Source organism: Carcharodon carcharias, chromosome 14 (genome assembly GCF_017639515.1).
Source record: "Carcharodon carcharias isolate sCarCar2 chromosome 14, sCarCar2.pri, whole genome shotgun sequence".
Classification (NCBI taxonomy): domain Eukaryota; kingdom Metazoa; phylum Chordata; class Chondrichthyes; order Lamniformes; family Lamnidae; genus Carcharodon; species Carcharodon carcharias.
In genome coordinates this window covers 32,830,825-32,847,657 of record NC_054480.1, presented here as the reverse complement: position 1 = coordinate 32,847,657, position 16,833 = coordinate 32,830,825, and the positions used below count along the sequence as shown (strand labels likewise).

Here is a 16,833-nt window from a genome sequence, read left to right as displayed (position 1 = left end):
TAAGGATATAATGTTGGAATTGTATAATACACTGGTGAGGCCACAACTGGAGTATTGTGTGCAGTTCTGGTCACCACATTACAGGAAGGGCATAATAGCTCTGGAAAGAATGCAGAGGAGGTTTACAAGAATGTTGCCAGGGTTAGAAAAGTGTAGCTACGAGGAGAGATTTGATAGGTTGGGGTTATTTTCCTTGGAACAAAGAAGGCTGAGGAGTGCCTTGATTGAGGTGTACAAGATTATGAGGGGAATAGTTAGAGTGGACAGGGTAAAATTGTTTCTCTTGATGGAGAATTCTAGAACCAGGGGACAAAGATTCAAGATAAGTGGCAGAAGGTGTAGGGGGGACATGAGGAAGAACTTTTTTACGCAGAGGGTAGTGGGTGTCTGGAATTCACTGCCCAAGTTGGTGGTAGAGCCAGAAATTCTAAACTCTTTTAAAAAGTACCTGGATCTGCACCTAAAGTGCTGTAAGCTGCAGGGCTATGGGCCGGGTGCAGGAAGGTGGGATTAGAAAGGGCACCTGGGTGTCCTTGGACTGGCAATGGACAAGATGGGCCGAATGGCCTCCTTCTGTGCTGTAACTTTTCTATGGTTCTAAGAGGTTTTAATTCTTACAAATTTCTGTGGGCAGCTGTAACACGGACGGAGCCATCTGAAATTTGTAATTTAAATCGCATTTTTGGATGGTTTCCAGAGCAGGGCAATTGCTCAGAGGAAGTTTGCTCTTCTGAACAATTGCTGCATGTACCATTACCTGTGAAGTTACAAGGGGGGACTCCCCAGTGCATCTTTGGGGTGCTCCCCCCCTCCACCCCCGCCGCCACTTCCCCCGATGCTGTGCAGCTCAGAAGTTATGGAAGCAGCCAGCTTGATTAAGAACAAAGAAAAGTACAGCATAGGCCTTCCAAGCCTGCGCCGATCATATTGCCTGTCAACTAAAACATTTTGCGCTTCCGGGGTCCGTATCCCTCTATTCCCATCCTATTCATGTATTTGTCAAGCTGCCTCTTAAACACCACTATCGTACCTGCTTCCACCACCTCCTCTGGCAGTGAATTCCAGACACTCACTACCCTCTGCGTAAAAAACTTACCCTGCACACCTCCTCTATAGTTTTCTTCTCTCACCTTAAATCTATGTCCCCTAGTAATTGACTCTTCCACCCTGGGAAAAAGCTTCTGACTATCTACTCTGTCCACCCTATCCACCTTAAAGATAAACTTGAATTTGTCCAAAACCCCGCTGCCTGGGTCCTGTTTGCCCATCACTCCTGTGCTCTTTCACCCACATTGGCTCCCGGTCCAGAAATGCCTACATTTAAAAATTCTTACTCTTATTTTCAAATTATTTCATTGCTTCACTCACTTCTTAACCCTGCAACCAACATTCCCTGCAAGCTACACAGTTACAACCTTAAAAGCTCCCATACAGTTTGTGTATAATTCACTCCCTTTAAATTATCTCTTGTGCACAGCCATGCACAAAAGTTAAATGGGTTTAGAGATCACCCGCACACTCCAAAGAAAATTACAACGAATGGTGCCTGTAACCTCAATTAGCTGTACAATGCTCTGAAAGCTTTTTGCTCCTCCAATTCTGCCCTTGTATGCATATCTGATTTTAACAGCTCCACCAATGGTAGTCTTGCTTTCAGCTGTCTATGCCCTTGCCTCCTAAGCTTCTCCACCTCTCTCTTTAACAAAGCTTTCTCACCTGTCCTAACACCTGCTTATGTGGCTTGGTGTCAAATTTTGCTGATAATTCTCCTGAGAAAGCATCCTAAGGGTACTTCAATGTTAAAGGTGCCATATAACTCTAAGCTGTTGTTGTTTCAAATTATGTGTCTCTTGTCTGCTGCCATTGTTAAGGAAGTTAAACTTGGGCATGGTCATCAATCAGATGAGAAGAATGACCCATTTAAGAGTGGTAGAATAAATCTGCCTAGTTTAGACTAAAAGCTGACTGCGATCACTTGTGATTGCAGGGTGTTACACAGGAATTGGCAATCAAAGGAATGTTGTTGTAACAAGTTGGTGATTACATATTCCACGTGCAAAAAAAAGCATATTAATTGATATAATTGCTCATTGATATTCAGTGCAACTTAAAGAGAAGGCTTGGCCTAAATAGCCAAGTGGTTATGGTACTGGGTTTGTAACCCCAAGATCAAGAGTTCAAATCTCACAATGGTAAACTATGAAACAATGTAACTTCATCTGAAACAGATGGAAAAGGGTTGTACTCAAAAGAGTTAAAGAAGAGAAGTGACCAAATGCTGAACATGCTACATGTATTAATCTAAATATCAGCAGGTTGGAGGGTCTTCCCAATGATATAATTGCAATTGTAGCTGAGAAACATGGGACTCACAGAACATGGCTGAGTTCCTTGCACAAAGATAGACTCTGTAGGGTACCAAGAGGAAAAGCCAACCCACAGTAAAGTAGTACATCCTTTGGCAGTGATAGAGTAATGACGATGGATACCCACAATCAGGTCACCTACTTCCCTTTCTCAGTTAGGGAAAGAGAAAATGGAAACTCAACAAAAAAAGGGGCGAAGGGAAAGTACTTTAAGTAAAAAGACACATGGGAGGAAGGAAGATTTTGTATGCTGCAAATAGCTAATACAAAACAACGAATCACGTTTAATGAGGCTAGAGTGCATACAAATGAACTCATTGCATCTCCCAAAGCACCAGAGGGCATATGCGATGTTATATGATTCCCTTCTCTCTCAACTAAACCAAAATGTCAAAACACTTCATTCAGTTGTATTTCTTGAACTAATTGTATCTTTGATTATTTGCACCCCGGGTCCTATGTTTTACTAATAACTGATCCCAAATAAAATTCACACATATCCAATTCACATATCCTCTCATTAGGAAAAACAATGTTTCATGACCCAGTTTGTTTACTTATACAATACTACTATCATTTCCTTGGATTCTATTATGTCTTCTTACATTATTTTATGTGTCAGCCATAGCTTATTTAGTAGCACTCTCACCCAAGACAAAGTTGTGGATTCAATCCCCACTCCAGAGACTTGAACAGAAAAATCTAGGCTGACACTTCAGTGCAGTACTGAGGGATTAATGCATTGCTGGAGGTGCAGTCTTCAGGATAAAGCGTTAAACCAAGGTCCTTTCTGCTCTCTCAGGTGAACGTGAACGATCCCAATCAAAGAAGAGCAGGGGACTTCTCACTGATGTCCTGGCCAATATTCATCCCTCAACCAATATCACAAAAACAGATTATCTGGACATTATCACATGACTGTTTGTGGAGCCTTGCTGTGGCTAACTCGGTGCTGTGTTTCCTATATTACAACAGTGACCACACTTCCAAAGTACTTAATTAGCTGCAAAGTGCTTTGGGACATTCGGAGGATGTGAAAAGTGCTGTATAAATGCAATTCTTTCTTTTTGTTTCCATTTTGAAACTTAGCCCATTCTCTCTTTTGAGAACCTTTAAAAGTGGGTACAACATATGTGGCCACCTTGTTAGTGATGGCTACTGCAGTTTTAATGGAATATTCCACGTTAAGTCTAGAGTGGCCTTACCTTTTGGTACTTGGCTACAAAATATAACTCTACATCTAAAACCATAACGCAACCTTATCCTGGAGTATTCTTCTAAGAATGTGCTGCACATGATTGCTATGGAGTGTAGATTCCGGGTAATCCTTAGTGGTTCTATACTGCTTACCATTCCATGGCCGCTGGCATGAATCGCTGTAAGTGAACCTGTGCCTTTATCAAGGAAAATGCAAAGCTTCAGTGTTAGTGAATGTGTGCTTAAGTTAACAAAATATTTTTTGTATTAATTACAATGTGGTGAGAGGATAACAACCAAACTTACAGTGTAGTGGAGGCGTCATGAAGTGGAGGGACACAGGTTGAAATTCACCCCTGCACAATTATCCCGATCAGTCATAACTCTGTGGTCAAGTATCTGACCTGAACTTGGCATCTACCAAAAGAGGTAGAGTATGTTGCCAGGCCACTGCTCTACACTTCTGAACAACCACTTATAATTGGAAACAGCAGAGGCCTGGGAGCCAATTGCACGCCTTCTCTCTCAGTCACAGGAGATGCATGGCCCAACGAGATCTGCACAGGGAAAAACACAGAGATTTCAATCTGTCCTGTGAAAAGAAATTAACCATCTGATGCTTAATAACCAACTTTCCTAGGTTTTGGCTTTCAATTCCTTCACAGTGTATGAAAGAACTATACTACATTCTCAAAATGCAGAGAGGACCCTCAGCAATGTTAATAAAATGAAACCGAATTACTCAGCACTGGAGACAAGGAGTGACAAGGAGACACACACAAAAAAATAATTTGTCTCAGTTGGGTGACTGGCTGATAAAGGTAGGGGTACCATCCACAAAGGCTAGGTAGCTTGCAGAGACAACCATACACTCTCATAATTCTTGCAGTCTATTGAAATACTAGGAAATCTATACTCTTTAAAAGAACTAACGGGATTCCTGAACGCTTTGATATCACGTTACATAAAAGCATGAGAACAGAGGAGGAGTTCGGCCCCTCGAGCCTGCTCTTCCATTCAGTATGATCATAGCTCATCCTCTGCCCCCTACCCATATCCCTTGATTGCCTGACAGACCAAAAGCCTATCAATCTCAGTGTTGAATATACTCAATGATGGAGCATCCACAATCTGCTGGGGTAGAGAGTTCCAAGATTCACAACACTCTGAGTAAAAAAAATTCTCCTCATCTCAGTAGCTCTTTCCAGTTATATGCAACACAAATCAACTACTTTCATCGAAAATTAAACAAGTTATTTCAATAATATTCTCTGTATTTCTGTAGAAGTCAAATATGTCTATAATAGTAACTGATGAATTTACCTTTGGCATGACTTGCTCCACATGTACAATAATCTCCTTTAGTTCTGCCAAGACAATTCCTTTTCAGCCAGTTCCAACAATTCTCGTTGGAGGAGACCAGGAAGTGTTGCTGCACATCTTTACTGACCTACACAGAAAAAAAAATTCCCATCAATTAGAAACGTTGAATGATTTTCTTAATAAGTAGCACTGTTTGGTGAACAAAGACCCTACATGGAATGTAGCATGGTTATTTGCTTGTCATTGCTTTTTTTAAGTGCACCTCTCAGTTACAATGCTAATTACATTACCCTGATAGCATAGCCTCAATCCTAAAATTATATGGGCTCTTCTTAACTTCACAAGTAATATTCCTGATCTAGAAATGTTTTCACAGAACCTTCCAAATCGTCTCTGTTTTAACAGGAAACCTGTCCTCATATCCTCAAGGCCACCAAAGAAATTAGTTTCAAATATGATCCCAGATAGCCATCAGAAATTGTGGCCTCTATTATCATTCCCTCAGCTTTCTTTAAACACAAGATGATCGCCAATGACCCATGTCCAGGCTTTCTTTGTAACTATGCAGATAATTTGTCATGAGGTTACATATAACAGTTTCCCAGATTGACTCATAAAATATATACAAAATAAAATAATAAGCAAAAGAACAGTGTAGTATTGCAAACAATCCTGTAAGCATTTCATAGGAGAGTCTTCGTTCCAAATCCCTGCGAGAAAATTAGTTGATACTTTGACATAGCAAGATCATTTCTGTGATATTCTCACAACTCAGCCTGAAATCCAGTCAAAATTCAAACTACTTGATTTTTATAAACACTGCAACGAACTGCTACTTATCATTGGCTTTATCATATGACTTGAATTCCTTTATGGGCTACAATGGAACTCGAACAAGACAGGCATTTGCTCATACGGGGAGTTTTGTATTACAGAATTGTTATGGTGCAGATGGAGGCCATTCGGCCCATTGTGTCAGCACTGGCTCTCCGGATGAGCATTATGATTTAGTGCCGCTCTCTTGCCTTTCCACTACCGCCGCCATTCCCCCCACCCCACCCCCCACCCCCAAAAAAACCCAAGATCTTTTCCCTCTCAGAACAATCATATGATCATACTGCGAAATGAATCAAAGCATGAAAATAATCATCCAGTATATTGACTAGGTGCAGTCAAAATTAGTTTGGAATACAAAAAATAGACTCTGCGAGGAATTCAACTTGTTATAAAAGGCAAAGGATAGTTAAAAATACAATAAATTTTTCATAATTTCATATGCAAACCACAATGTTTCGTATCTTCTAGCCAAAATTTAAAAGCATTTCACTGGCACATTTGGCATGAAAACTTCTAAAAATCTTAACAAGACATTTCCTAAAGTTGTGCCAAGTACTCTGAATATATTTCCTGTTTCAGTTAATAGCACATTGTCTCCACTAGGTGGTAGAAGGAATGAGTAGATACAGCTGCAAGGAAATTTATTTCACTACAGATCTTAGCTCAACTCTAGTGGGAACCATGAATACAAGATGGTCTTTAATCACATGCAAGATGAAGTCAAACTGAATTTATTAATAAAATAATATATGTATGTATCTGGCCTCTTGAGCACTCTGAATTTCATCGCTCCACCACTGGCAAACCTGCCTTTGGCTACCTACGCCCTAGCCACTGGAATTCCCTCCCCGCACCTCTCCACCTCTTCCTTCTCCTTTAAGACGCTGTTTGAAACCTACCTCTTCAACCAATCCTTTTGTCACCAGTTCTAATCTCTCACGTATCTCAGTGTCAAATTCTGTTTGATAACGTTCCTATGAAATGACTTGAGGCATTTTATGTTAAAAGGTGCTATTAAAATGCAAGTTATTGTTGTATACAATTGTACATTTACAGCTAAAATTGTGTTTGTATAGCATAGGTTGTAGCTGTACAGTAGTGTCATTAATGTTACATTGTACCAGTTGAGTGGTACATACGCTGTGTTGTAACATACTTAGCGATATCTTAGCAGCCATGTGTAAATGTTGCATAGGTACACCTTTTGCATTAGAATTTGTAAGTTGCACTTGTTGAAAATGTATATATTTTGCATGTTCTCCTATTTCTCATCTACCTGCTGCCCTTCAGTGACATCATCTGAAAACACAGCATTAGTTTTCATATTTACACTGACAACTCCCAGCTCTGCCTCACCACACCTCTCGTGACTCCTTCATTGTTGCTAAATTATCAGGCTGCTTATCTGATATCCTGTACTGGATGAGCAGAAATTTCCTCCAATTAAATATTAGGAAGACTGAAGCCATAGTTTTCAATCCCTGCCCCAAGCTTCGTTCCCATGTTATTCCACTCTATCACATTTCCTGGCAATTTTCCGAGACTAAGCAAAATTGTTTACAACCTTGGTGTCATATTTGACCTTGGGATGAGGTTCTGAACACATAGTCGCACCATCACTAAGACCATCTATTTCCACCTCTAACATCACCCAACTTTGTCCCTGCCTCAGCTCATCTACTGCTGAAACTTTCATTTGTGCCTTTGTTATCTTTAGATTTGACCATTCCAATGCACTCCTGGGTGGTCTCCCACATTCTATCCTCTGCGAACTTGAGACCATCCAAAACTCTGCTGCCCATGCCTTAACTCATAAGACCATAAGACGTAGGAGCAGAAGTAGGCTATTAGGTCCATCAAGTCTGCTCCGCCATTCAATGAGACCATGGCTGATCTAATAACCCTAAACCCCACTTTCCTGCCTTTTACCCATAACCCTGGATTCCCTTACCGATTAAAAATCTGTCTATCTCAGCCTTGAACATACTTAACAACCCAGCCTCTACAGCCCTCTGCGGTAAGAATTCCACAGTTTCACTACCCTCAGAAAAGAAATTCCTCCTCATCTCTGTTTTAAATGTGTACCCCCTTACTCTTGAGATTATGCCCTCTGGCGTAGACTCTCCCACAAGGGGAAACAAACTCTCGGTATCTACCCTGTCAAGCCACCTATGAATCTTATGTGTGTCAATAAGGTCACCTCTCATTCTTCTAAACTCCAATGAGTACAGGCCCAACCTACTCAACCTCTCCTCATAAGAAATCCGTCCATACCCTGTTTCAACCTAGTGAATCTTCTCTGGGTTGCCTCCAATGCCAGTATATCTTTCCTTAGATAAGGGGACCAAAATTGTTCACAGTATTACAGGTGTGGTCTAACTGGTGCCTTGTATAGTTTTAGCAAGGCTTCCCCATTTTTATACTCCATTCCTTTTGATTTAAAGGCCAACATTCCATTTGCCTTACCTACTATCTTCTGAACCTGTATGCTAGCTTTTTGGAATTCATGCATGAGGACCCCCATATCCCTCTGTGCTGCAGCTTTCTTCAGTCTTTCTCCATTTAAATAATATTCAGCTCCTCTATTCTTCCTGCCAAAATGCATAACCTTATTTTTCCATATTATATTCCATCTGCCACATTTTTGCCCACTCACTTAACCTGTCTATATCCTTTTACAGATTCTTTGTGTCATCCTCACCACTTGTCTTCCCACCTATTTTTGTGTCATTGCAAACTTGGCGATAGTACATTCATTTCCCTCATTCAAGTCGTTAATATATATTGTATAAATAACTGTGGCCCCAGCACTGATCCCTGTAGCACTCCACCAGTTACAGGTTGCCATCTTGAAAAGTACCCCCCCCCTCCCCCCATCTTGATTCTGTTTTCGATTAGTTAGCCAGTCCATGCTAATCTACTACCTCCAACACCATGGGCCCTTATCTTATTAAGTAGCCTTATGTGTGGTACCTTATCAAAAGCCTTTTGGAAATCCAAATATGTTACATCTACTGGTTCCCCTTTATCTATCCTGCTTGTTACCTCCTCAAAGAGTTATGATAAATTCATCAAGCATGATTTCCCCTTCATGAAGCCATGCTGACTCTGCTAGATTATATTATGCATTTCTAAATGCCCTGCTATTACATCCTTTATAAAAGACTCCAACATTTTCCCAATGACAGATGTTAAGCTAACTGGCCTACAGTTACCTGTTTTTGTCTCCCTCCCTTTTTGAATAAGGGTGTTACATTGGCAGTTTCCAATCCTCTGGGAATTTTCCAGAATCTAAGAATTACTTGAAGATTGCTACCAGTGTAGCCACTATCTCTGCAGATATTTCCTTTAATATCCTAGAATGTAACCCATCAGGTTCAGGTGAATTATCAGCCTTTAGCCACTTTAGTTATGGGAGTGCAGGGCAGAGGCATGTAACATCAAAGCCTGTAAGCCTACCACTGGGTCTGCAAGGAACCAAAGTACAAGGAACCTCATTTTGAATTTGTAAGGTGAAAATGCTTTAATAAGACCATAAGACATAGGAGCAGAGGTAGGCCATTCGGCCCATCAAGTCTGCTCCACCATTCAATGAGATCATGGCTGATCTGATAATCCTCAACTCCACTTTCCTGCCTTTTCCCCATAACCCTTGATTCCCATACTGATTAAAAACCTGTCTATCTCAGCCTTGAATATACTTAATGACCCAGCCTCTACAGCCTTCTGTGGTAAAGAATTCTACGGATTCACTACCCTCTGAAAGAAGAAATTCTTCATCTGTCTTAAATGGGTGACCCCTTGCTCTGATATTATACCCTCTGGTCCTAGACTCTCCTACAAGGGGAAACAACCTCTCAGCATCTACCCTGTCAAGCCCCCTAAAAATCTTGTATGTTTCAATAAAGTTGCCTCTCATTCTTCTAAACTCCAACCTACTCAACCTCACCTCATAAGCAAATCTCTCCATACCCAGATCAGCCTAGTGAACCTGTCTCCAATGCCAGTATATCTTTCCTTAGAAAAGGAGACCAAAATTGTTCACAGTATTCTAGGTGTGGTCTAACTAATGCTTTTTATAGTTTTAGCAAGACTTCCCTGTTTTTATAATCCATTCCCTTCTAAATAAAGGCCAACATTCCATTTGCCTTCCCTATTACCTGCTGAATTTGTAGGCTAGCTTTTTGTGATTCAGCTATGAGGATCCCCAAGTCCCTTTGTGCTGCAGCTTTCTGCAGTCTTTCGCCACTTAGATAATATTCAGCTCCTCCATTCTTCCAGCCAAAAAGTACTGATCATTTGCAGGATTATTGCTTCACCAGGATTTGCAGTTCTTCATCATCCTACTATTATGCAAGTGAGCCATGATCATGACAACTAGCAGCCTGTCCTCTGTGATGGGCAATTATAGGAGAGCCTGATGTTGTCAACAGCTATTCGCTTCTAGCTGCTGCTTGTTACCTAGTAACAGCTGCAAGAATGCAGGCTAATTTTCTCTCTAATTCTCAAACCAATCGCATCTAACTCAGCCTGGACCTGGAATCTTCTGGGATTGTATGGCTCAGCTACTCAGTAGATAAACTCAGAGCTTTGGGGAAGTTCTATAAATAGAGTTTTAAGACTTTTGCATAGTTGGATCTCAGTTTTAAACTCTGTAAAGGCAAACCACTACAATTCAACAATCAAAAACACATCAACCACTACCAACCCAGTTTTCCTACAGGTAAGGCTAACAACAGATTAGACATCGGTCTTTCACCTTTGGTTCAAATCCAATCCTTAGGCAAGTGGAAAGTCTCCTATGCCTGCTGGCTGGAATTGTGAAATGAGTTTGAGCAGTCTCAATCCACTTACTTCAGGGCAAGAACCCACATCATAAAACTCTTAATCCAGCAGTAATTGGTAATGCATGTAGATGGATCCAAGAATGATTAGCCCCTGCAATGGAGAAACGTGGTGATGTGGCAATGTTCCACTGGTGGATTTAGCTGACATTGCTGGGGCAGAAGAGGTGTTGAGGTGTATCAGGCTCTGATATTCTTGACCAGGGAGTGTCAGAAGCTGATAGTACCTAAATAGGAAGAGTTATATTCCCCAATACTAACATCCCTTACATCGATCAGAAAAACAGAGATAAATCACAAGATGTGCTGCTGCCTGCTTTGCCTGGTTCTGCTTAAAAATCTATGGGTTGCTGTTGCCTTAGTGAAGATTAGTTTGGGAACTTGTTAGAAGTTATGATAGTAGTAATTTGTAGCCATGTATATGTGTTTAATGTGTTTTAACTTAATAAAAGGTTTCATTTAGTTTAATATAAAACCTCTTGGGAACTGGTGGTCTGATTTCTGAATTTAGAGTTCCATCTCAAGCATACCACTTAAAAATATAGGTTATGACAGTTGTTTAAAATTTTCCCCCTGAGATTTTTAAATAACTCAGCTGCTGGGTAATAACAACTCACAGGAAGTCCTGTTCCCACTGTGTTCACTAACCTAGTTTGGCTCCTAATAAAGCAACACCTTGATTTTAAAATGCTCATCCTTCTTTCTAAATCCAGGAATGGCCTCATCCCATCAAATCTCCATAATTGCATCCAAGATATCTGCACTCATCTAATTCTGGCTCTTGAGCACCCCAATTTTAATCTCTCCACCATTGGTGGCTGTGTCTTCAGTTGCCTCAGCCCAAAGCTCTGGCATTCCTTCCTTACACCTCTCCACTCTGTTAAGACCCTCCTCAAAACTTATCTGCTTTTGGCCATCTGGCCCAATATCTCTTTATGCAGCTTGGTGCCATACTTTATTTTATATTGCTCCTGCGAAATGCCATGTGACATTACATCAAGGCTCTAAGTAAATAAGTTGCAGTACGTTTAGCCCATACTGAGTGGTGAAAGTTCCTAATAGAATGGATAGTAGTATATATTGAGCAACAAGAACTATGGAGTAGTAGACTTGTTATGGAATTACATAGTACATATTGAGTAGTAGAATATATAGCTGTGTCGTACATGTTGCGTAGAAGTGCATATTATTTTAAGAATAATTTTATTTTTTTACAAAACAGGTCCTGTAATGATGGGTCAAACACCAGCATGGTTATCATCTATTAGCAGGTGTTGCATGACTGATACAAATACAGTTCTTAAATGTTGTCAAGAAAACAGAATAAACCCAACACATTTTTAACATTCTTAGGAGGGCTTGAAAAGGGTAGATGCTGAGAGATTATTTCCCATGACTGGAGAATCTAGAACAAGGGGTCATAGCCTCAGAATAAGGGGGTCAGCCAATCAGGACTCCGATGAAGAAGTGTTTGTTCATTCAGAAGGTTGTGAATTTTTGGAATTTGCTACCCTGGAGCACTATGGATACACAGGCATTGAGTAGATTTAAGACAGAGACTGATAGGTTTTTGGAAACTAAGGAAATCAAGAGATATGTGGCAAGGTAGGAAAGTAGAGTTGATGTAGATCAGTCATGATCTTATCGAATGGCAGAGCAGGCTGGAGTAGGTCAGATGGCCTACTTGTACTTCAATTTCTAATGTTTGTAACAATCACTGTGTGCATACATGAAATTCTTAAAAATGTATATTTTTAAGTTTCCAACTTTTCTCCAAAGTAGCTTGGTTTTTACTATCATTAGAAAATAATTCTGAATAAATGTAATGGGTATATATTTCATTCAGAAATAAATAATAGCATGGATATGATAAACAGGCTAACACATGGTTCAATGAAGGAGCTTGTGAAGCCAAAGGCATCTTAGTCTTCAAATAAATGACTAATTGAAGCAGTGAATGTAGTGTCTCACCACATTAAAGGCTCTCTATGACTAAGTGGCTGCAGACATAACATTATTTATGAGCATAACGTGCGAAACCTATCTCGAAGGCATTAATTTTAACATTGAGTTATGGTAATCTAAATGCTAATCTAACACACTTTTATATTATGATACAGCATCGTTCAGATACAGCTGCAATGGTAACAGAAGGAATCAAGGAGAAAACCAACTAGCCTCTTCTGAGGGCAACAAGAGATGGGCAATAAATGGAATGACAGCATCACTCAAGTCACAAGAACAAGTGGAAAAAAAAATGTATTTCTGTCAGAAACATAAGAGACTGAATCCATGACAGACTACTTTGATCTAGGGGGAATATGGTGCTTAGTTAAGGACTCACGCCTTTTAAGTGGTTACAGTTCTCATAGAGAACAATAACTTTTAAAAAGAGGTGCTTTTCCCAGCGGCTGACGGAAATAACTGAAGGGCAAGATTTCACGTTTTAAGGCTTTTACTGTAAAAACTAAAATCAATAGAGATCAAACACTACTACCAGGCAACTAATAAACAAAACCAAAGAAAAGGTACTTCCCCATTAACTAATTAACTTAATTAAGATACTTTCTATAACCCTTTACTCTGTACACCACACTTCTGGCAGAAGTGTAGCAATAGAAAGTTAAGACCCAAGTTACTCCCAGCTTTCCAGCAGGCTCACATCTTCCTGCCACACCACGTGAAGTCTTCCAGTGTCCTTTAAAATTATTCCACTCAGTCTGAGTATTCCAGAACTGACTTTCACCAGCAAGGCCCCCATCAGCGACTGCTTATTCCTTAAATCCCCAACATTTTTTCTTCTCCGCCGATGCTGCCAGACCTGCTGAGTTTTGCCAGGTAATTCTGTTTTTGTTTTGGATTTCCAGCATCTGCAGTTTTTTGTTTTTACCCCAAAATTCCTGTCTGTTTTATCATCATCTTTCCGAACAGAAAACCAGCTCTCCTCAGCGTCTTGCTTGGTTGCTAATACAAAAACAATCTTTGCCTGCTCTTCACAGCAGTAGCTGCTTTTGTCTCTCTCTCTCTGTCCATGTTCAAAGAGCAGCTGTCCCTTTTTCTGTGTCAAATTGTGAAAACATGATTTTCAGTCCCATTGACAATCAAATGACGTGGGCCTGTCTCAGGAGGTTATTATCTCCACCCTCCCCTTAAGTTAAAGGGGACATTTTAAAACACAATCATCTTGTAAACAAAGCTAATGGCTGACAACAAATTTAATAACCTTTAACTATGATATCTGTAGTTAGTTGGAGGAAGACAACTAGATAGGAAGTCTTGCAAATGTGATATGAGAAAAAACGTTTTCACACAGCGAGTGGTTGGGGTCTGGAATGTACTGCCTGGAAATGTGGTGGAAGCAAGTTCAGTTGAGGCATTCAAGAGGGCATTAGATGATTATTTGAACAGAAACAATGTGCAAGGATACGGATCAAAGGCAGGAGAATGGCACTAAGTCAATGCTCATTTGGAGAGCCGGTGCGGGCACGTTCTCCTTCTGAGCCGTAGCATTCTGTGATCCTGTGATGTCAGCCTTGTTAACTCATGGTCTACCAGGCCAAAGGATATAAATGATAATATTGAGTGACATTGCAGTATGGACAGTAAACAATGTCAAGTTATATCTCAAATAAAAGAAAAATATTGTGAATGCTGGAGATCTGAATTGAAAACAGAAAGCGCTGGAAAAATTCAGCAGGTCTGGCAGCATCTGTGGCAACAAGAGTTCTGAAGAAGAGTCATATTGAATTCGAAACGTTAACTATGACTCTTCTTCAGGACTCCTCTCTCCACAGATGCTGCCAGGCCTGCTGAGTTTTTCCAGCTCCGTTTTCAGTCAAGTTATATCTTGGTGGTTGAAATACTTCAAAAGCATGTTGGCCAATAGAAGTTGCTAATGAGCTATGGGTGTGGCTCTTGCAAAAGATATACACAAGCATTTTGGTAGGAAACTCCATTCATACACTCATATAGTGCAATTAAGTGTACTTTGTTGTGTATATTTACTCAAGCATCCACTACTGTTCAGTAACTAAGGAAATAAAGCACACTAAATGATTAAAAAATACTCTCACAAAATGTTGTATGCCCATTTTATCAACCATTAAGCACACAAGTATATGTCATGCAAATATGAGATCACATGTCCAAACAGTATCCATTCCTCATTTTTTATTTACTAATTAGAAATGTAATTAGTGACATCTGGATTCCCAATTAGTAACATGTGGCTAGTGGTTGATGTATTGGATAACACTGCTTTAAAGTGACAGGAAGGATAACATGCAGCTTCTTCAGAAGAAAGCTGTGCTTATTATTTAATCTTTCAGCATCAGCACAGATATACTTTCATCAAAATACAGACTTTGTACTTTGACTGTGGATACAACTTTATTGCAGAAATAAGGGAGAGGCACTAAAAACGTTTGTTCATTTGGAATCCTGAAGCCCACAGTATAGGTTTGCAACCTAGGATCCCTAAGCCCTAGAAATCCATAAGGAGATTCCAATGAGTTCCTAAGATCATCAAATTTCTGCCTGTCACCAGTTTTCTCTTTTTAAAAAATATATATTTGACAGCTCACTAGCATATTACATATGAATATAGGAACAGAGGTAAGCCATTTAGCCTTCTGAGCCGGTTCCAGTGCCACTCAATAAGATCACGGTTCATCTGTAGTCCAACTCCACATGCCATCAACCGCTGTTTGCAGAGAGTTCCAAACTTCTATTCCTCGTTACATACAGAAATGTTTCATAATGTGACAATGTTACAGTTTATTCAATTAAAGCAGTTTTCATTTGGATACACAATACAATCTCATGAATTAGGATAGACAGTGCTAGAAAATATGTCAACACCATTTTTTCAATGAAGATTTTAACAGCCAATCATATTAGTTGGAAGGTGGGACTCAAAAGCAAACAAAAACAATCAGATTCATCTGGAGGACAGCAATGGATCCTCTGGGAAACGAGAAGATTGGTCAGAGGCAGGGCTACATGATTGGTAGAAAAAAAATAGATTGAGAGTAAGCTAACTTACCAAGTTAGAAAGGCTTTAAGATGTACAGGTGACTTTGAGAATCCCAGTTAATCACTTATGCCACTGGATTAAGTTACAAGAAAGACAAGAGAAAATTATGTTTTCTAATCTACAATAGGAGGTGACAGAGAGGGGGCCAACTAGAAAGATATATTAAATACTTACGGCTCCGGTGGGGTTGTTATTATGCCACCCAGGAGGAGGAGTTCAAATCCCACCATAACTTTGGTTGCAATTTATTACTTTACTGGAGTGGTAAAACTGTCAGATATTTATGCAAAACTAAATAGTTCATTAATGTCCTTTGTGGAAGGAAATTGCTATTTGGCTGACTTTTATTACCTATTGAAATGACTGAGTTAAAGAGCACAGCAATGGTTCAAAAAAGGAAGATGTGACATACCAATGTTGGTTACAACGCAAGTCCAAAAAATATTAAATGGTATAAATAATATTAAGAAATTCCTCCCTCAACCTCTCCAACACACTTCCCCTTGCAACATCCTCCTTAACAGCTACCTCTGACTAAGCTTTTAGTCACCCTCAATGTCTGCTTCTTGGGCTTGGTGACAATATTTGTTTGATTACATTTCTATGAGGTACCTTGGGATGTTATTGCAGCGTGTAATGATGTTTATTTCCAGTACAAATAAAGGGCCAAGCGAACTATGTAAAGCAGAAATTGCTGTTGACAAAAAGATTGGTTGAGCTTTTAATGAATTGTAAGACTTTTGTTTTAATTGGCTTATTTTTAAAAAGGGTCAATGCCTCCATTAAAACAAAAGAGGAATGCTGTATAAGAGTTATTAAATACCACAAACAGCAAGTAAAGCCTTCTGTTCTGTGATTTTAAAATCAAATGTTTATGGTGCATCGCTTTGGAGAGAGAAAAGGAAAGGTCCACCCCATTCCAAGATTTTGTTTTGATAATACTGATTCACCTTTAATCCACCCTAAAGCTTCTTAAAAATAAAAACTGTTCGATCAGCACACTCAATCCAGATAATCTCCCACCTGCTTCTGGACTGCCATAGGACACGTGCAACAGTGAAATTACCTTGTTTTGGGACTGGAGCATGCACTAGTGGAATTATTGAGGTGCATGTAGTAGGCTTTGTTCACAATTATCAGAATCTATGTGGAATTTGAATCGCAATGAAACAGGTACATTTTAGATATAATTCTCCCGAGGGCTTTTTCAAAATTTAGGCAGAATTGCAAT

General features: G+C 39.8%; 1 protein-coding gene across 9 annotated transcripts in view; it reads right to left on the bottom strand.

Moving 5' to 3' along the window:
* plagl2 (pleiomorphic adenoma gene-like 2) overlaps positions 1-16,833 on the bottom strand; it is a 148,272-nt gene that overhangs the window by 30,453 nt on the left and 100,986 nt on the right. For 6 of the 9 annotated variants that reach the window (XM_041204440.1, XM_041204442.1, XM_041204438.1 and 3 more), the window contains 2 exons: positions 4,887-5,013; positions 3,870-4,120 (listed from right to left, as the gene is read on the bottom strand). Coding sequence is in view for 2 of the 9 variants with exons in the window: in XM_041204443.1 (XP_041060377.1) it covers positions 3,870-3,888 (19 nt within the window). In the remaining 7 variants the exon portion in view is untranslated. Of the gene's footprint in view, positions 1-3,716; positions 3,761-3,869; positions 4,121-4,886; positions 5,014-16,833 lie in introns of all 9 variants that reach the window. The other 3 variants (XM_041204441.1, XM_041204439.1, XM_041204444.1) reach the window with 1 other exon arrangement.